The sequence below is a fragment of the Bubalus kerabau genome, chromosome 18 (assembly GCF_029407905.1).
Source record: "Bubalus kerabau isolate K-KA32 ecotype Philippines breed swamp buffalo chromosome 18, PCC_UOA_SB_1v2, whole genome shotgun sequence".
Lineage (NCBI taxonomy): Eukaryota > Metazoa > Chordata > Mammalia > Artiodactyla > Bovidae > Bubalus > Bubalus kerabau.
In genome coordinates, this window is record NC_073641.1 from 18,691,192 (window position 1) to 18,711,446 (window position 20,255).

At 36.4% G+C, this 20,255-nt stretch overlaps 1 protein-coding gene across 6 annotated transcripts in view; it reads right to left on the bottom strand.

Annotated features, from left to right (window-relative positions):
- Positions 1 to 20,255, bottom strand: part of IPO11 (importin 11) — a 201,395-nt gene that overhangs the window by 62,908 nt on the left and 118,232 nt on the right. For all 6 annotated transcript variants that reach the window (XM_055555038.1, XM_055555039.1, XM_055555040.1 and 3 more), the window contains exons 25-27: positions 10,286 to 10,381; positions 9,483 to 9,596; positions 620 to 741 (exon numbers count right to left, since the gene is read on the bottom strand). In XM_055555038.1, coding sequence (XP_055411013.1) covers positions 620 to 741; positions 9,483 to 9,596; positions 10,286 to 10,381 — 332 coding nt within the window. The remainder of the gene's footprint in view (positions 1 to 619; positions 742 to 9,482; positions 9,597 to 10,285; positions 10,382 to 20,255) is intronic.

A 20,255-nucleotide genomic window follows, 5' to 3' on the forward strand; every position in this document is an offset into this window, starting at 1 on the left:
CTTTTATACTTCTAAAATTAAAAATACCCCAAAAAGAAATATAATGCCAAACAAAGACAGGGATAAAGGCAAAAAAAAAAAAAAAAATTACTCTTCTTTAAATGCCCTAAATCAAAGCATTTTGTATTTGCTTTATGGAAATGAGAATTTTAATAAAGTTTGTAAAATATAATATAATGACCTCTTCTATATAACGAGAAAAAAATAACTTGTAAGCTTCTTTAGAGATAATCCAAAATTAACAATTATGTAACAAACTACTGAATTACTAGGAGGATAATACACTTTATGAAGTGTTACTGACATTGAAATATTATTTATTTAATATATTTATATAAAACAAGGACCTAAAATTAAATCTAATAAAATCTGGTTATTTGTTAAAATGGGAATTCAGACAAAAATGAAATAAATTGGTAAAATGAACACCAACAAATTAAACTGTAATGCCCACCATTCCCACCTTTTTAGATCCAGATCAACACCTGGTTGGTTATCAACCAAAAAAATTAGCATACATATGCATAAAACAGCACTGCCCAGCAATACCAACAGCCAAAACAGTGCTAATACTTCTTTGATGCTTTAACAAAACAATTTTAAGTAAACATTTCCTCACCTATTATCAGATGGCAGAAGAGAAAGCAAAGCCAAAGCTGAAAGTTTTCTTCTTTCAGGCTGGGTAATATTGTCCATGCGATCAACCCACATTTCAATCATATTTCCCAAAAGCTGGTCCATCTGAAAAAAAGACCAGGAGGCATCTCAAAATATTTGAAATGCTCTTTACTTATAAGTACTGTTAAAGGCAAAAACCTCATAAAAAAGGTTAAAGTACAATTCCAACAAACCACAGAATTGGAATACAAGAATGTGGGGCAAGCTGTGAGCTGGGGAAAAAAAATGAGCAAAATCAGAAATGGAATCTAATTAATCTTGAGAGCCAATTAATTGAGTGCCAAATAGACTTGTTCAACTTATCTAGGCTAAGGGTCCACTTGTTTGGTCAAATGCTAGTCTAGATGCTGCCATGAAAGTATTCTGCAGATATGATTACATTTGCAATGAGCTGACATTAAGTAGATTACCCTAGATAATGTGAGTACAGTGTCATTCAATCAGATGAAAGCCTTAAGAAAAAACTAAGGTTTCCTATAAATAGAAGAAACCCTGTCTCAAGAATGTAACACAGAAATCCTGCCCAAGTTTTTATTTTCAGCCTGCCCTACAAAATTAGAAATTGCTAGTCCTTGCAATCAACCACATGAGCCAATTCCTTTAATATCCATGTCCGCTTCCCATGTGTGTGCAACTGTGTGTGTATATTCTCTCAGTCTCTCTACATACACACAGAACTGGCTCTGTTTTGCTGAAGAACCCTAGCTAATGCATAGGTAGAATCTATATAATAAAATACGACCAAGTATACTCATCGTGTAGCTTGGAAGTGGGTCTCAGGTTTGCTTATAAACATGTGTACACTTCTCACACCTTTTAAAAAGTGCATTTAATACCAAAATCTGTACTTCACAGATTTGAGTAACATAAGATCAACCTTGAGTTCCCATACTTTCCTACTTTTGTGCTTCTACATTTTTCCAAGAAATGCTTCAATACATTTTTTCCAACACAGTTTAAAAGATAATAAACAGTCAAGTGAACACTTATTAGTTCAAGACAATCATTTATACTTGAGCTCCCCAAACGGTGTGCTGTGTCCTAAGATGCCACAGTGAACTCACAAAGTATTTAAAATTATTCAGAGAAACACAGTGACATCTGTCGATTACTGCAAGAACTACTAGTTCAAATATAGTTCCCAGTTTTAACATTACATTCCTTTTGATGACTTCCTATCTTTGCACAGTACTACCAAAAAGTCAAGGTAGAACAGGAGATGAAAGTGGAGGTGTCCAACCTGAAATTAAGGTTTAAGAATCCTGGTAGTGGCCAATAGCCATTCACATTCCACTAATCAGTAACTGCGGCTATTTAAGAATGAAATAAAGAGTATTTGTGTATAATTTTCAATAGATACAAAGTTATAAGGACATGAATACATTAAGTTATTAGTAATAAATTAATTAATAAATAATTAAGTTGTTTGGATTACGTAATCAAAAGAACAGTTAGATATTTACTCTAGAGGCATTGTGAAAATGTTACTAACACATTAAGGACTGCTGATTTATACCATGTGTCTTCAATGTTCACTTAATTTGGAAACGAATGGCTCAGATGCTTTACAGATTTACTGGAATTAATATCAAGTAAGCAAGATTTTAAAAACAAAGTATAACCATACAAAAGAAAGTATCAAGTTACTAAAATCTAATATATACAAGTAAAGCTAGAGTAACATGTGGCTGAAATGAAGATGTAATCAGCAGAGACAGACATCTCTATGGTCTAATACTATTTATAACTTACATTTATTTGCTCTATTATAAAAGTAACAACAACACATAATAAAAACAGAAATAAGACAATTGTAACAAATGTTGATGACTAGTTATAGTGAATCATGAGGCAAACAAATTCTGCAGTATTTCAGAGAACTATTAATTTCTAAAATTAAAGTATTTCTTAAGCAGCATAATAAAAAGATGATGAGATTTCTCTACTTTGATAACATGCCAGAATCTACCCTGGCAGGTCATGCTAAAGATACCACAATTAAATAAATACCCACTGTAGAAAGAAAAAAAATTATTTCTGACTGGTTCTATCGCTTTTATAACTTTAAAGGATATGACTTATGCTTTCTGTAAGAATTAAGTAGTTTTATATAATTATATTCCCTATAGGAACAGAATAAAATGTTTATGCAAATAGCGATCTTTTTTAAATGTTGTCTTCTTAACCTAACCTTCATAGCAGCTGCTATTCAAGCAATAAAATGTCATTTTTACATAAGATTTCATGAAAAATCATTCATCTTGTGGAAATAAAAAAGTATCTTCAATCTCTGCAGAATCAGAAAGATATGTGTTATTTCAAGCCAAACACTTAAAACAGATTAAGGGGAAAATAATCTAAGTGGCAGGTCTTGAAGAAAGTCATCTCCTTAAGATGAAAAATTTGTAGAATTGAAGTATGTTATCAAAATATTTCACTCTTCCCCCCAAATTTACAAAGTCTAAATCAAAGGGTATTGCCAGAAAGAGTAAGATGATAACATTTCTAGAAAACAAAGAAATACTCAAGGTATAGTTCAGTCTCAGTTTTGTAGAAAGATAAACAGATATTATTCCAATTATTCAGCTACAAACAACTTACTGAATCTTTGGGAAAAAGTTATTTACCCTAGAAGCATACTGACACTGTGAAAACAATTTTAGTTTAGCATTGAACATTTGCTCACTCCCTCTGAAATTCCACTAAAATAAGAGTAAATAAATATAAAAAGCAAACAAATAACCCTACATGGTCTATAAAAGAGAAGAAACTACAATTGGTAAAGAAGGCAACAACTTCTTAGAAGATGGTCAAGTGGATGAAAGAGTGCTTAGTAAGTGACTTAGCAGAACAAAAAAGCCTGGAAACAAACTGCTTGCCAGGGGAAAAACAGTCTAATGCAAACAGACTTGTTTCTCAGAATCTTGCAATTAAAAAGCCACAAAGAAGACAGAGGCATAGAGCTCAAATACAGGAAAACTAGCTGAGAATCTGTATAAGGAACAATTAGAAACTTCCAGATCACCACCCCCACTCCTATGGAAGTACAAAGATTCAGTATCTGCAACTCAAGGCATCAAGAACAGGGGGAAGACAAGGTGAGAAACAAATTAAAATTAGATGATCTAAATGAAAATCAAGATGCTGAGTGGTGAAAAACCATAATCCTCAAAGCCCTTCCCCCAATCCTGAATTCCACAACAAGTGTTTACAAGAAGAAAGATGCTATCCCTTGGAAGAAAAAGGAAGTCTAAAGAGAAAAGGGGCCTACAAATACTGTCATTTTCTAGCAAATTTCCCTACAGCAAAAGCACCATTCTTCAATACTCTAGTCTCTAAACTGAATTAGGTTTTCGTCTAAAAAGTATTCTTCATTCAAGACAGAAAACAACTCTGAAAGACTTTGATTAGCAAATGCTTAGAGATGGACTAAGCAGGTGAACTGTTCTAACAGTGACTTTTACAATGAACCCAACTTCTTACCTAAAAATATAAAATCACTCATAATTAACTTGGTTTTCTCTACTATCTGACAACTGTTTTCAAATGTTTAGACGAGACAAACCCTTCTGCAACATCTTTGCTTGTTCAAAGCTATCTGGATTTACTGGAACTAATTTTCCTCAGTTCAGTTCAGTTCAGTCACTCAGTCGTGTCCGACTCTTTGCGACCCCATGAATTGCAGCATGCCTGGCCTCCCTGTCCATCACCAACTCCAGGAGTTCACCCAAACTCATGTCCATCGAGTTGGTGATGCCATCCAGCCATCTCATCCACTGTCGTCCCCTTCTCCTCCTGCCCCAATCCCTCCCAGCATCAGAGTCTTTTCCAATGAGTCAACTCTTCGCATGAGGTGGCCAAAGTACTGGAGTTTCAGCTTTACCATCAGTCCTGCTGCTGCTGCTAAGTTGCTTCAGTCGTGTCCAACTCTGTGCGACCCCAGAGACGGCAGCCCACCAGGCTCCGCCATCCCTGGGATTCTCCAGGCAAGAACACTGGAGTGGGTTGCCATTTCCTTCTCCAATGCATGAAAGTGAAAAGTGAAAGGGAAGTCGCTCAGTCGTGTCCGACTCTTACCGACCCCATGGACTGCAGCCTACCAGGCTCCTCCATCCGTGGGATTTTCGAAGCAAGAGTACTGGAGTGGGGTGCCATTGCCTTCTCCGAGCATCAGTCCTAGTCCTATTTAATTCTGATGTCCTTTAAAACTGCTCACAATCAACTGTAGCCATTTGAACTACAATAATATTTCATTCTCTTTCATTCACATAGTCTCTAGACTCAAACATGATGGCTTGACAATTTTTGGCCAATTCTTTGTGAAAAACATTTTTTCTTCACATTGAAAAGTGAAAAAAAATAAGTGTCCCATGAAAAGCCAGTGCTCTTACTACAGTGACAGAAATAAATCTGATCCTATAACATCTCTCTCCAATCCTCATACTGTCAACAAGCTGAAGCAGCACCAGCACCTGCCACAGGTCACTATTTCTATTTTGCCAGGAACAAGGCAAGGATGCCAAATTTTACCACTTCTATTCAACACACTATTGGAAGTTCTAGCCAGAACAAATAGACAAGCAAAAGAAATAAAAAGCATCAAAACTGCAAAGGAAGAAGCAAAATTATTATGTTTTGTGGATGATGTGTTCTTATATATAGAAAGTCCCAAAGATGCCACCAAAAAAACTGAGAATATATAAATTCAGCAAAGTAGCAAAATATGAAGTCAACAAACAAAAGTCAGTTGCATTTCTATACATAAACAATGACCAATCTAACAAAGAAAGTATGAAAACAATTCCATTTATATTACCATCAAAAAGAATAAAATGCTTAGCAATTAACCAAGGAGGTGAAAGACATATAAAAAAAAATACTAAACATTTCCTATTAAGAAATTAATAAATAAAAACATATCCCACATTCATGGATTCCAAGACAATATTAAGAAATGTCAATACATCTACTGGATCATAGAAAAAGCAAGAGAATTCCAGAAAAAACATCTGCTTCATTGACTAAGCTACAGCCTTTGACTGTGTAGATCACAACAAACTGTGGAAAATTCTGAAAGAGATGGGAATACCAGACCATCTTACATGCCTCCTGAGAAACCCATATGCAAGTAAGAAGCACAGGTAGGCCAGACATGGAACAATGGACTGGTTCAAGATTGGGAAAGGAGTGCATCGAGGCTGTATATTGTCAACCTGCTTATTTAACTTATATGCAGAGTACATCATGAGAAATGTTGGGCTGGATGAAGCTCAAGCTGGAATCAAGATTGCCAGGAGAAATATCAATAACTTCCGATATGCAGAAGACACCACACTTATGGCAGAAAGCAAAGAATTAAAGAGCCTCTTGATGATGGTGAAAGAGGAGAGTGAAAAAGCTGGCTTAAAACTCGACACTCAAAAAACGAAGATCATGGCATCCCGTCCCATCACTTCAGGGCAAACAGATGGGGAAACAATGGAAACAGTGACAGACTTTATTTTCTTGGGCTCCAAAATCACTGTGGATGGTGACTGCAGCCATGAAATAAAAAGATGCTTGCTCCTTAGAAAAAAGCTACAACAAACCTAGATAGCATATTAAAAAGCAGAGACATTACTTTGTCAACAAAGGTCCGTTCAGTGGAAGCTATGGTTTTCCCAATAGTCATGTATGGATGTGAGAGTTGGATCATAAAGAAAGCTGAGCGCCAAAGAATTGATGCTTTTGAACTGTGGTGGTGCAGAAGACTCTTGAGAGTCCCTTGGACTGCAAGGAGATCCAACCAGTCAATCCTAAAGGAAATCAGTCCTGAATATTCACTGAAAGGACTGATGCTGAAGTTGAAGCTCAAATACACTGGCCACCTGATGCAGAGAGCCAACTCATTGGAAAAGACCCTGATGCTGGGAAAGATTGAAGGTAAAAGAAGGGGGCATCAGAGGACAAGATGGTTGGATAGCATCACTGACTCAAAGGACAGGAGTTTGATCAAACTCCAGGAGACGGTGAAGGACAGGGAAGCCTGGCGTGCTGCAGTCCATCGGGTCACGAATAGTGGGACATGACTGAGCGACTAAACAACTGCTCCTCAAAGCAATCTACAGTTTCAATGCAATCTCTATCAAAATCTCAATGATATTTTTTCTTTGTAGAAACAGAAAAAGCCATCCTAAAGTTCATCGAGAATCTCAAAGGATCCTGAATAGACAAAATCATCTCCGAAAAGATGAAAAAAGCCACAGGACTCACACTTTTGAATTTCAACATGCATTACAAAGGTTTAGTAATCAAAATTATGTGATAATCATACAAAAGTAGACATATAGATCGATGGAATAGAATAGACAGCCCAGAAATAAACCCTTGCATAAATGATTGAATGATTTTTGACAAGAGTGCCAAGATCATTCAATGAGGAAAGGACAATCTTTTCAATAAATGGCACTGTAAAAAGTGAATAACCATATGTAAAATAATGGAGCTGGATCCTTACCTCATACCATATACAAAATTCAACTCAAAATGAGTCAGAGATAAACAACAGCACATACTGTATAGCACAGGGAAGTATAGCCATTATCTTATAATAACATTATACACACACACACACACACACACACACACATACACACCATGGAATATTATTCAGCCTTAAAAAGGAAAGGAATTCTGACATACTCGACAGTACTATGAGCATTCAGATCTCTGGAGAAGGAAATGGCAACCCATTCCAGTATTCTTGCCTGGAGAATCCCATGGACAGAGGAGCCTTGGCAGGCTACAGTCCATGGGGTGGCAAAGAGTCAGACATGACTAAGCATGTACACACCATGAACTTTCAGAATATTAGGCTTAAAGTGATATGTTAGTCACAAAAAGACAAATATTGTATGATTCCACTTGTATGAGGTATTTAGAGTAGTCAAAAATCACAGACATAAAAAGTAGCATGGTGTTTCCAGGGGCTACAGGGAGAGGGTAATGAGAAGTTATTGTTTTATGAGTACAGAGGTTCAAGTTTTATAAGTCTGAAAGAGTTATGGAGATGGATGGTGGTGAAGATTGTACATTATTATGTTAAATACCACTGACCAAGTTTATGCTATGTGTATCTTATCAGAGGAAAAAAAAACACTAGGGAAAAAATTTAACAGTAACTTTTCACTTCCCACAGCATACTGGACATAGTTCTAACATAGGACTTATAATAACATTACAAAATGGCCTGTTAAGTACTCTCTCCCTTTAAAAATCAAGCTTGTCAAACCAAGTGTCTCCAGTATACAGTGGAGAAGTGCCTATTTCAGGATGTACAGGACGCAGCAGAATGTGGTCACTGAGATGAAGTGAGGTTACTGGGGTGTGCATATCAATTCCATCACTTACTAGCTTTGGAAACGTGACCAAGTCACCAAATCTCTCCAAGTCTCAACTTTCTCAGGTGTGAGATAGATATAAAAATATTATTACCTCCTTGCATTGTTGTGAGGATTTAAAATAATACAAAAAATTTATAGTTATTACTAAGATCACTCAACAGATTTTGCTGAACTCAACTGAATACACTCTTTAAACTTTTAACATTATTCCATCACAGCTAAATTTAATAAAGCTAATGAAAAATCTGACCTGTCTATTCATCAAAATGAAGTCTAGGTTCTCTAATTAGGTTAGTCTAATTCTGTAAAAACTAACATACATTCTACAATTTGCACTTCCTTACTCTGGATTTTCATTAAAAGTGGAAACGGAAATATCTGTTTCAGCCACAAACCTAAATTTTTCACAAATTGCCCCTCCATTCTAGAGATATCAGTCAAGTACATTCTACCTTCTACATTTTATAAACCTTAACAGATTAATCACTTAAGACATAAAAATCATATTTTACTATAATGTATGTAGTCTCAAGTAACCAACTCATTGAAGAACCTATTCCAAACTTACTCAGGTGATTGGTTTCAATTTAGTATGTTTTTAATAAACTTTGCTGAAAAGGTCATTTCCTACAGTAATGATGATAGAAACACTGCGTGACATTAAGAACAAGTTCATTAAAGAAATGAAACAAAGGTATTACATGACTGTATGTAAAGCAGTCCTGTTTCATTTTATGTCTGCTGCTAAGTCGCTTCAGTTGTGTCCAACTCTGTGTGACCCCATAAACGGCAGCCCACCAGGCTTCCCCGTCCCTGGGATTCTCAAGGCAAGAATACTGGAGTGGGTTGCCATTTCCTTCTCCAATGCATGAAAGTGAAAAGTGAAAGTGAAGTCGCTCAGTCGTGTCCGACTCTAGCGACCCCATGGACTACAGCCTACCAGGCTGCTCCATCCATGGGATTTTCCAGGCAAGAGTACTGGAGTGGGTTGCCATTGCCTTCTCCTTCATTTTATGTATGAGGTGACAAAAACTACAACCATAAACAAATCAAAATTCTATCCTATAGTTAAGTAGAATAACATTGTCTATTTTGAGAGAGAACAACATTTAAGTTTCAAATTGCCACTCACAGATTCCTCTTTCTTCTTTTTCCCAAATTATCGTATGGCATAGGTTATTAAAGATTTAAAATAACAAAAATACTTATTTCAAGATCATGCTTGTTGAAAGCAATTCCATGAATGATTCAACTATGTATGACTTCATTTTGTATTCTTGAACATAATAATAAAATTTGATTCAGGCAATAAAAAAATAAAATTTAAATACTTCAAGGTTTTTTTTATAGACTCAATATTTCACCAAATTTTTTCGAAACTTTATTTGGATAAAGATTTTCTTTAAGTACATAAATTCTTACCTCTTGATTAAATTTATGTGCCATCTCATTAAGAAGTGAAGAAAAAAAACTAGTGTTTTGTAGCAGGACTCGACCCATAACTCCGAGATATGTTGACATTACTACAGGATACCTCTGTGCAATTAAAATACAGCATATTTAAAATTGTGTTATGGTACAAGTATAAACAATAATAAATAATCATTGACAAAGTAATAATCAACAGGGATATGCAATAATATTCTTCTTTATACTGCTTCTTTAGAATGAACTGCCAATACTGTTGAGTTCTAACTTACTAAATATATATGTCTCACAAGGTAATATATATGTATTATGTACATATTTTTATGGATTATATATGTATGTATATAATAAAGAGAGGAACAACGAAAGAATATTTATCAATGGCATACTTACACATTTATATTACTTTAAAAGCTCCTAACATACATATTTAGAGTCTATTAAAGAGCTTAACTTAGAAGAAAACCAGTATTTTCATATATTTCATATATCACATAGTTTTATGTAACAAAACTAGCACTATTTTTCCCTTTCCTATGCTTAACATGTTTCTGTATAAACACACATGCATATGAGTTAAAGACATGAGATACCAAAGGAAATTCATACTTTCCTATGTAGAGACAGAAATAGCAAAGCTGTATAACTACCCTGAAATTGAGGTAATTTACTGCAAAATAATCAAACAGTAAGTCCTTTTTGTATCTAACAATGAATAAGAAATAATTTTCCAAAGAGTAAGTAAAATAGAACCCTAGAATCTAACATTAATATTAGAAGCTTAAGAAAAATCTTACCTCCCCTTCTATAATACCTCTGAAAATACAGGGTAGAATTGGTTGAAACATTTGCGGGCCTAATACTGGGTTCACCTTAAGGGCATTTTCCACAACCTAAAAACCAAAATGACACAATGGTAATGCTTAGTAATGCAAGTCAATGCTTTATGCAAAACACAGGTAAAGAAAACAATATATTAAATACACATACATACAAACACATGAAATATTCATTATCCTGACACCAGACACACTTCTATAAGATAGTCCATTAAAAATTACAATTCAATTTTAAGGATATAATATTTAGACACAGCTATATAGTTCACATAGAATTATAATTAATCACATTCTGATAACACAAGCTTCATGATGTCAATGTACTTCTTATCTTTGCATTTTAAACAAACAACCCTTACAAAATGTTTAATGATGCTTGCTTAATGTTTCGTATTTGTTTAAAATTTAGGGCCTTACAGAGGCAAAAGGCATTTCAAAAGTATTCTAATAGTGAAAAGCGAAATTAGTAACAACTATACTCACTATACAAAACGAAGCCTACATTTAAAATTTTTATTTACTTATTTTAATTGGAGGAAAATTACTTCACAATATTGAGATGGTTTTTGCCATACATCAGTATAAATCGGCCATTGGTAAACATGTGTCCCCTCCATCCTGAACCCCCCTTGCACCTCCCTCCCCACCCTATCCTTCCAGCTTATCACAGAGCACCAGCTTTGGGTGCCCTGAAACCTGCACTTTTAATTTATCAGTCAACTGGATGGAAAACGAATGCATATAAACTACATATTTATTAAATGAGAAATAATCTTATTGTATTTATAATACAACCATACAGATTATTAAGCATGCACACTGATTGTGACATGTGAAAATTTGAAACATAAAGTTCTTTTATACGAGTGAGATGGGTTCCTTCTAAAACAAATACAGCATGAAATTCAAACAGGGCTGGGATTTTTTGTTTTGGCGGGCAGGGGTTGGGGTGCAGGGAGTGAGAAAGGCAGTGGTCAGAAAGTAGCAGTGAGGATCAATAAGAAATGCCCATCCTTCTGGTCCCACTGCCTGAGGGGTAAGAATGAACACAGGCACCATCTGAGAGGGTTGCAGGCAAGTGCCAATCTCAAGGCAGAGAGGCAGGCTTCTCTGAAGAGCGTCCAGCATTGGTTCTCAGGACTGACTACTGGCATTCCCAGTGGGACAAGTGTTTACTCTGCAGGAATATTCCACCTATCAAAGGGTTTTAAGTATCTCTGATCTCTGCTCATTATGTTCCAATTGCATGTTCCCAATACAGTGACAACCAAATACACCTTGTGCATTTCAAAACATTCTCAAGGTAAGCAAATAGTACAATGAATGACAAGATTCTTTTTTTGTCCATGAGACAAACGGAATGTCGAAAACAAAGTTTAAAAATACAAAAACTTTTACTGTGGGCCGAACACTATGCTATCTACTAAGAGATACAGGAAAAAAAAAAAAAAAGATATCACAGTTTATGATTAAAAGCCACAGGAAATGATGAGATTCAGAACATAATTAAATTTGACCTCAGTAAGTTTTGTCAAAAAAAATTAGACTTAGAATAAAGAGGGGGAAAGGTGTACATAAGCTACCCAGAGGTAGATGTCACTAGAAATTTTATCTATGAATGGAAAGTAAGGCCATCTGCTGACTGCTGGACGCACTTTTCCTTCCTAAAACTCCACTAAAATTAGAGTAAGAAGATTTTAAAGGGAGGAGGAATAATTTTAAAAGGACAAAAGGAATGAGAGATGAATACTGGAAGGTACAAAAAAGAAATTCAAGAAGTAACTGACTTATCAGATGAGAGAAAGCTGAAACCTAAGGCTGCGATACAGAAAGCCAAGAGCAACTCGATGTGTATCAAATTTATCTTCTCCCTACAAATTCTTCAAGAGATGAGAATATCAGACCACCTTACCTGCCTCCTGAGAAACCTGTATGCAGGTCAAGAAGTAACAGTTACAAATGGACATGGAACAACAGACTGGTTCTAAACTGGGAAAGGAGTACATCGAGGCTGTATATTGTCACCCTGCTTATTTAACTTATATGCAGAGTACATCATGTGAAATGCTGCGCTGGATGAAGCTCAAGCTGGAATCAAGATTGCCAGGAGAAATATCAATAACCTCAGATATGCAGATGACACCACACTTATGGCAGAAAGCGAAGAGGAACTAAGGAGCCTCTTGAGGAGAGTGAAAAAGCTGGCTTAAAATTCTACATTCAAAAAACGAAGATCATGGCATCCCATCCCATCACTTCATGGCAAATAGATGGGGAAACAACGGAAACAGTGACAGACTATTTTCTTGGGCTCCAAAATGTCTGTAGATGGTGAGTGCGCCATGAAATTTAAAAAAAAAAAAAAAAACACTTGCTCCTAGGAAGAAAAGCTACAACAAACCTAGAGAACATATTAAAAAGCAGAGACATTACTTTGCTGACAAAGGTCCATCTAGTCAAAGCCATGGTTTTTCCAGTAGTCATGTATGGGTGTGAGAAAAGAAAAAGGAAAGTGAAGTCACTCAGTTGTGTCTGACTCCTTGAGACAGCGTGGACTGTAGCCTACCAGGCTCCTCCATCCATGAGATTCTCCAGGCAATAATACTGGAGTGAGTTGCCATTTCCTTCTCTAGGGGAATCTTCCCGATCCAGGGATCAAACCTGCATCTCTCACATTGCAGGCAGATGCTTTACCCTCTGAGCCATCAGGGAAGCCCACTGGGGATGTGAGAGTTGGACCATTGGGGGTGTAAGAGTTGGACCATAAAGAAAGCTGAGCACCAAAGAATTGATGCTTTTGAACTACAGCATTGGAAAAGATTCTTGAGAGTCCCTTGGACTGCAAAAGGATCAAACCAGTACATCCTAAAGGAAATCAGTTCTGAATATTCATTGGAAGGACTGATGCTAAAGCTGAAGCTTCAATACTTTGGCCACTTGATGCGAAGAACTGACTCACTAGAAAAGACCCTGATGCTGGGAAAGATTGAAGGCAGGAGGAAAAGGGGACGACAGAGGATGAGATGGTTGGATGGCATCACTGACTCAATGGACATGAGTTTAAGCAAGCTCCAGGAGTTGGTGATGGACAGGGAAAACTGGAGTGCTTCAGTCCATGGGGTCGCAAAGAGCCAAACACGACTGAGTGACTGAGCTGAATTGAACTGAACTACCTCTTCTCATCAAAAACCACAGGAATTAGCAGAGCCATAAATCTCTGGAAAGGAGAGTAAAGGAAAAGCTAAAAATAAGACTGGTTGGAAGTCTACTTAAGAAAAAATTGCCAGATATTCCCAAGTCTGCATATTTGGGCAACTGACCAATGGGGACTCCCCACCCCAGGAGAAGACAATGTATTTTCTTTAAAGGGTCTAAAAGAGACGTTTCAGACTAAAAGGGCCCAGCAGTGCCTGGTACTATTAATTGAAATAAACTTACATCAAGGCACATCATTGTAAAATTTCAGAACACTAAGAACAATAAAAAGAAGCTACAAGTTGGGGAGGGGAAACAGGTAGGGGGAGTCAGCATGACTCTGAAAGAGATTTCTTCAAGAAAACTGAAGTACAATAATAAACCCCTATGGGTCAATCTGTCTGAATGTGTGGAACAGAGAAGTTGCAGACAATTTAGTGCACTTAAAAAATTACACCGAAAAATTTATTAGCTCCAAACATTATAGAAGTTTGGGCAGAAAAGGAAAAATAATCACATGCTAAATATTAAGACTTTTAATATATAAATTCATTGAAATGTACCATTCAATACAATCCAGCTCTCTGCCATTAGGCATTTTCTTTATATACAGAGGTAAAGTTACTGTTGTGTAAAGGATTCACTTATTTCAGAACAAAAATGGAGGAGTCTTTGCAATCAAAAAGGTTAGGAACCATAGAAACTATGAGATCCTTTCTGAAGAATTATACAGGAAAATGCCATTATCAGACTTGGAGGCAAGCACTGTGGATCAGAATTAAGAGAAAATTCAGAAAGTATAATTGATCAGATATAGAAAAGAATTTGAACAGCTGATCAAAGGCGAAGAAGTCTGGGAATACTCATTTTCACATATGGTCAATGGGTACAATTGTGATGCCATTAATAACAGTGAGGCTTTGTTTTAGACACGGTGAACCTGAGATAATTTTTCCTGTGGGAAAATCCATATGGGAATGGTCTTATATTATTTTCACACTCATGACACTCCATAGGGTCCACTTTTCAGGGAAGTTATTGCAGCTGTGACTGAAAAATCATAGAGTTCAAATTATGACTATTAACAAAGTGAGAAAAGAAGGTTCTTGCATAATGATCAAAATCCTATCTTTCACTTCTAAACAAGATTTTTGAAAAATGCATCTAGTGGTTTCAGTGGTAATAAACAACTCTGCATATTTTAAGCAGAATGCATGTATACCTAGATGGCCAAACATCTCCAAGAGGAAATAATACTAAAGACAACTACAATAATAAATAACAGGTAGTTTTATTAAAAGATAATTTACAGATATGAAGAGAATTTAAATTGTAACTTGCTCCTCTTGGAGGGTGGGGGGCAGAATCATTATGTCCTCAGAGATTTTAACAAGTTCGACGTGTTTTAACGCACTTATTTTAGTTTCCATGTTCAAACTGTACCCTTACTAGTCAGTGGGAGCTCCTTCAAGTTGACTCTTGCATTCTTTAGACAGAATCCCATCTTCTCTTCCTTCTGGCACAAGGGGATCATCCCGGTTTATCTTGTGTCCCTCCCACCTGAGCCCTGGAGTCAACCAGCAGCAGGATACAGTATTCATAGACCGCAGTATTTAATCTAGGTTTTGAGGTGCTTATTGTCACTGGACTGGCACTGCTTCTAGGTATTGGCTTACATGAATTAGGAAATCTATATTTCTCTTCCTGAGAAGCATATACCAATAATTCACCAAATCCAATTTAAGATTATAGCATTTTACGTTGTTGCTGTTCGGTCACTAAGTTGTGTCTGACTCTTTGCGACCCCATGGACTGCAGCATGCCAGACTTCCCTGTCCTTCACTATCATCCTGAATTTGCTTGAAGTCATGTCCATTGAGTTGGTGATGCCATCCAACCATCTCATCTTCTGTAACCTCCTTCTCCAACTGCCCTCAATCTTTCCTAGCATTAGTCTTTTCCAAGTTGGCTCTTTGAATCAGGTGGCCAAAGTATTGGCACTTCAGCTTCAGTGTAAGTCCTTTCAGTGAATATTCAGGGTTGATTTCCTTTAGGATTACTGGTTTGATCTCCTTGCTATCAAGGAACTCTCAAGAGTCTTCTCCAGTATCACAGTTTAAGTATCAATTCTTCGGCACTCAGCCTTCTTTATGGTCCAACTCTCACATCCATACATGCCTAGAGGAAAAACTACAGCTTTGACTATATGGACCTCTATTGGCAAAGTGACGTCTCTGCTTTTTAATACACTGTCTTGGGTTGGGAAGATCCCCTGGAGGAGGGCATGGCAACCCACTTCAGTATTCTTGCCAGGAGAATCCTCATGGACAGAGAAGCCTGGCAGGCTACAGTCCATGGGGTCACAAAGAATCAGACACGACTGAGTGAGTAAGCACAGCACAGCACAGGTTTGGCATAGCTTTTCTTCCAAGGAGTAAGTGTCTTTTAATTTCATGGCTGCAGTCACCATCCACAGCATTTTATGTAACTTCTTTGATTTTATGGTTCCATCCTTCTTCCCTTGTATTGAAAAATATGATATTCGAATAACCTTATCTGCTTCTTACTGTTATGTACAAAATATCCACATATGGGTTTCAAAATAACAATACCAATCTTACTGATAACGATAACAATACTGAAAGCAATTTATAATTTCTTTATGTTTCTTTCTGTTTTAACGTTATATCTCACCAGGAACATACATATAAAATACTGTGTATCAAAGTTACTTGAAATATTCTCAGATGACTTATGCCACTAACACAGTAATAGTTAGATTCAAACGTTTCCTTTTTAAAAAATCTTTAGAACTGCTTTTACTTTATTATTTTAAATCATGTAAAACATCTCTATGACCCCAACCCCTAAAGTACAAAATGTACTTTCTGAAAGACTTAGTTTGCATTCTCTGCCCCTCTTTCCCCTACTTAACCACTTTCATTAATTTGGTTTATTTTTCCATTGCTCTCTATGTGCACTCTTCAAATACAGGAAAACTCTGGACTCTGTTTTTTGCTTATAGTCTCAAATCACTCTGAAACTGTATACAGATGTTGTCTTCATTTCTTTCTAAGGTTGCACAGTATTCCTCTGTGGCTGAATAAGCTGTAGTACCCCTTATCCTATCATCCAACCCCCTATTACTATTTTTATCAGCATTTTGCTATTACATACATAACTTATGAATTTTAGTTTCAATCCACCTCCTTTCTGATTATACAGTTTGGAAACAGACTATTTTTATACTTCCTGTGAAAAATGCAGGCTTTTAGTTTGTGCCTTACACTCAAATCATTTTCTGGATTTAGGCTTACGTAGTATACAAAGTGATTAAGAGCACAGATTCTGAGGTAAGAAAGCCTATGTTTACGTCACGGTTCTAATACTTACTAGCTGGGTGACCCTGGACAAGGTATTTATTTCTTTGTGATGTAATTTCTCATCTGTTAAAATGGGGGAGAGAACAGTACTATCATCACAGGCTTATGTGAGGATCAGAAATGTGTAGTAAACAGTAAATGCTAGTATTAGCTATAGTTATTACAGAATAAATTATACCTTAAAGATATGTGTGCCATCTTAAATAAGGCTTATCACAGTGAATAAAACAATGTGGCTCACTACTGCTTGATAAGACCATGATAAAAAAGAGAATTTCTAAACTCAAATTGGTGTATACAATAGAGTTAAATTTCAAATTTAAAAATATGTTAATTAAAATGTGTGTATTTTTAGAATATAATTGTATTCATCTAGATAATTTGTCCCAACTCATTGAATACAAAAAGCCTATTTTTGCTCCTAAAGCAGGCATACTTGTCTCTCTATCCAGTTTTCATAACATTATAATTTTCTGCTTCAGAGAACAAAGAAGCTACTTCCAGATACTGTCAGAAGTAGTATAACAGTGACATTTAGTCAAAAATATATTAAAAATGTTATATAGCATACTCTACTAAGAAACAGTATCTGAGATATTAAAAAATGAAAAAATGAGTTAATATTAAAAACTATTATAATTTTATTGGAACTTAGAATAGGAAAATGCCAAAAATTTTGAGCATTATCTCAGCTTTCAAGTGCAAGCATAATAGCACCATTTATCTAAAATATTATTTTGTATAAAAAATGCAAATAATTCGTGATAATGAGTATATGTCTAGTATTTAACATCCATTTAATAAATAATTAAATTCAGTTTCTGGGATTTCAAATCAAATATGAGGTTTAGCTACAGCAATGCTATATAAAAATAGTCTTTTTGTTTGTTTGTTTTTTTAATTTTATTTAACTTTACAATATTATATTGGTTTTGCCATATATCAAAATGAATCTGCCACAGGTATACATGTGTTCCACATCCTGAACCCTCCTCCTCCTCCCTCCCCATACCATCCCTCTGGGTCGTCCCAGTGCACCAGCCCCAACCATCCAGTATCGTGCATCGAACCTGGACTGGCGATTCGTTTCATATATGATATTATACATATTTCAATGCCATTCTCCCAAATCATCCCACCCTCTCCCTCTCCCACAGAGTCCAAAAGACTGTTCTATACATCAGTGTCTCTTTTGCTGTCTCGTACACAGGGTTATTGTTACCATCTTTCTCAATTCCATATATATGCGTTAGTATACTGTATTGGTGTTTTTCTTTCTGGCTTACTTCACTCTGTATAATAGGCTCCAGTTTCATCCACCTCATTAGAACTGATTCAAATGTATTCTTTTTAATGGCTGAGTAATACTCCATTGTGTATATGTACCACAGCATTCTTATCCATTCATCTGCTGATGGATATCTAGGTTGCTTCAATGACCTGGTTATTATAAACAGTGCTGTGATGAACATTGGGGTACACGTGTCTCTTTCGATTCTGGTTTCCTAAGTGTGTATGCCCAGCAGTGGGATTGCTGGATCATAAGGCAGTTCTATTTCCAGTTTTTTAAGGAATCTCCACACTGTTCTCCATAGTGGCTGTACTAGTTTGCATTCCCACCAACAGTGTAAGAGGGTTCCCTTTTCTCCACACTCTCTCCAGCATTTATTGCTTGTAGACTTTTGGATCGCAGCCATTCTGACTGGCGTGAAATGGTACATCATAGTTAAAAATAGTCTTAAACACAGGTTATTAGACTGGTAATTTTTAATTCAAGAATTTATATATTATTAATGACCCCCTGAATCAAGACAAATTGGAAGTAGTCAAACAAGAGATGGCAAGAGTGAATGTCAACATTCTAGGAATCAGCGAACTGAAATGGACTGGAATGGGTGAATTTAACTCAGATGACCATTATATCTACTACTGTGGGCAGGAATCCCTCAGAAGAAATGGAGTAGCCATCATGGTCAACAAAAGAGTCCAAAATGCAGTACTTGGATGCAATCTCAAAAACGACACAATGACCTCTGTTCGTTTCCAAAGCAAACCATTCAATATCACAGTAATCCAAGTCTATGCCCCAACCAGTAACTTTGAAGAAGCTGAAGTTAAACAGTTCTATGAAGACCTACAAGACCTTTTAGAACTAACACCCAAAAAAGATGTCCTTTTCATTACAGGGGACTGGAATGCAAAAGTAGGAAGTCAAGAAACACCTGGAGTAACAGGCAAATTTGGCCTTGGAATACGGAATGAAGCAGGGCAAAGACTAATAGAGTTTTGCCAAGAAAATGCTCTGGTCATAGCAAACACCCTCTTCCAACAACACAAGAGAAGACGCTACACATGGACATCACCAGATGGTCAACACCAAAATAAGATTGATTATATTCTTTGCAGCCAAAGATGGAGACACTCTATACAGTCAGCAAAAACAAGAGCAGGAGCTGACTGTGGCTCAGATCATGAACTCCTTATTGCCAAATTCAGACTTAAATTGAAGACAGTAGGGAAAACTACTAGACCATTCAGGTATGACCTAAATCAAATCCCTTATGATTATACAGTGGAAGTGAGAAATAGATTTAAGGGCCTAGATCTGATAGATAGAGTGCCTGATGAACTATGGAATGAGGTTCGTGACATTGTACAGGAGACAGGGATCAAGACCATCCCCATGGAAAAGAAATGCAAAAAAGCAAAATGGCTGTCTGGGAAGGCCTTACAAATAGCTGTGAAAAGAAGAGAACCAAAAAAGATATAAACATCTGAATGCAGAGTTCCAAAGAATAGCAAGAAGAGATAAGAAAGCCTTCTTCAGCAATCAATGCAAAGAAATAGAGGAAAACAACAGAATGGGAAAGACTAGAGATCTCTTCAAGAAAATCAGAGATACCAAAGGAACATTTCATGCAAAGATGGGCTCGATAAAGGACAGAAATGGTATGGACCTAACAGAAGCAGAAGATATTAAGAAGAGATGGCAAGAATACACAGAAGAACTGTACAAAAAAGATCTTCACGACCCAGATAATCACGATGGTATGATCACTCACCTAGAGCCAGACATCCTGGAATGTGAAGTCAAGTGGGCCTTAGAAAGCATCACTACGAACAAAGCTAGTGGAGGTGATGGAATTCCAGTTGAGCTATTTCAAATCCTGAAAGACGATGCTGTGAAAGTGCTGCACTCAATATGCCAGCAAATTTGGAAAACGCAGCAGTGGCCACAGGACTGGAAAAGGTCAGTGTTCATTCCAATCCCAAAGAAAGGCAATGCCAAAGAATGCTCAAAGTACCACACAACTGCACTCATCTCACACACTAGTAAAGCAATGCTCAAA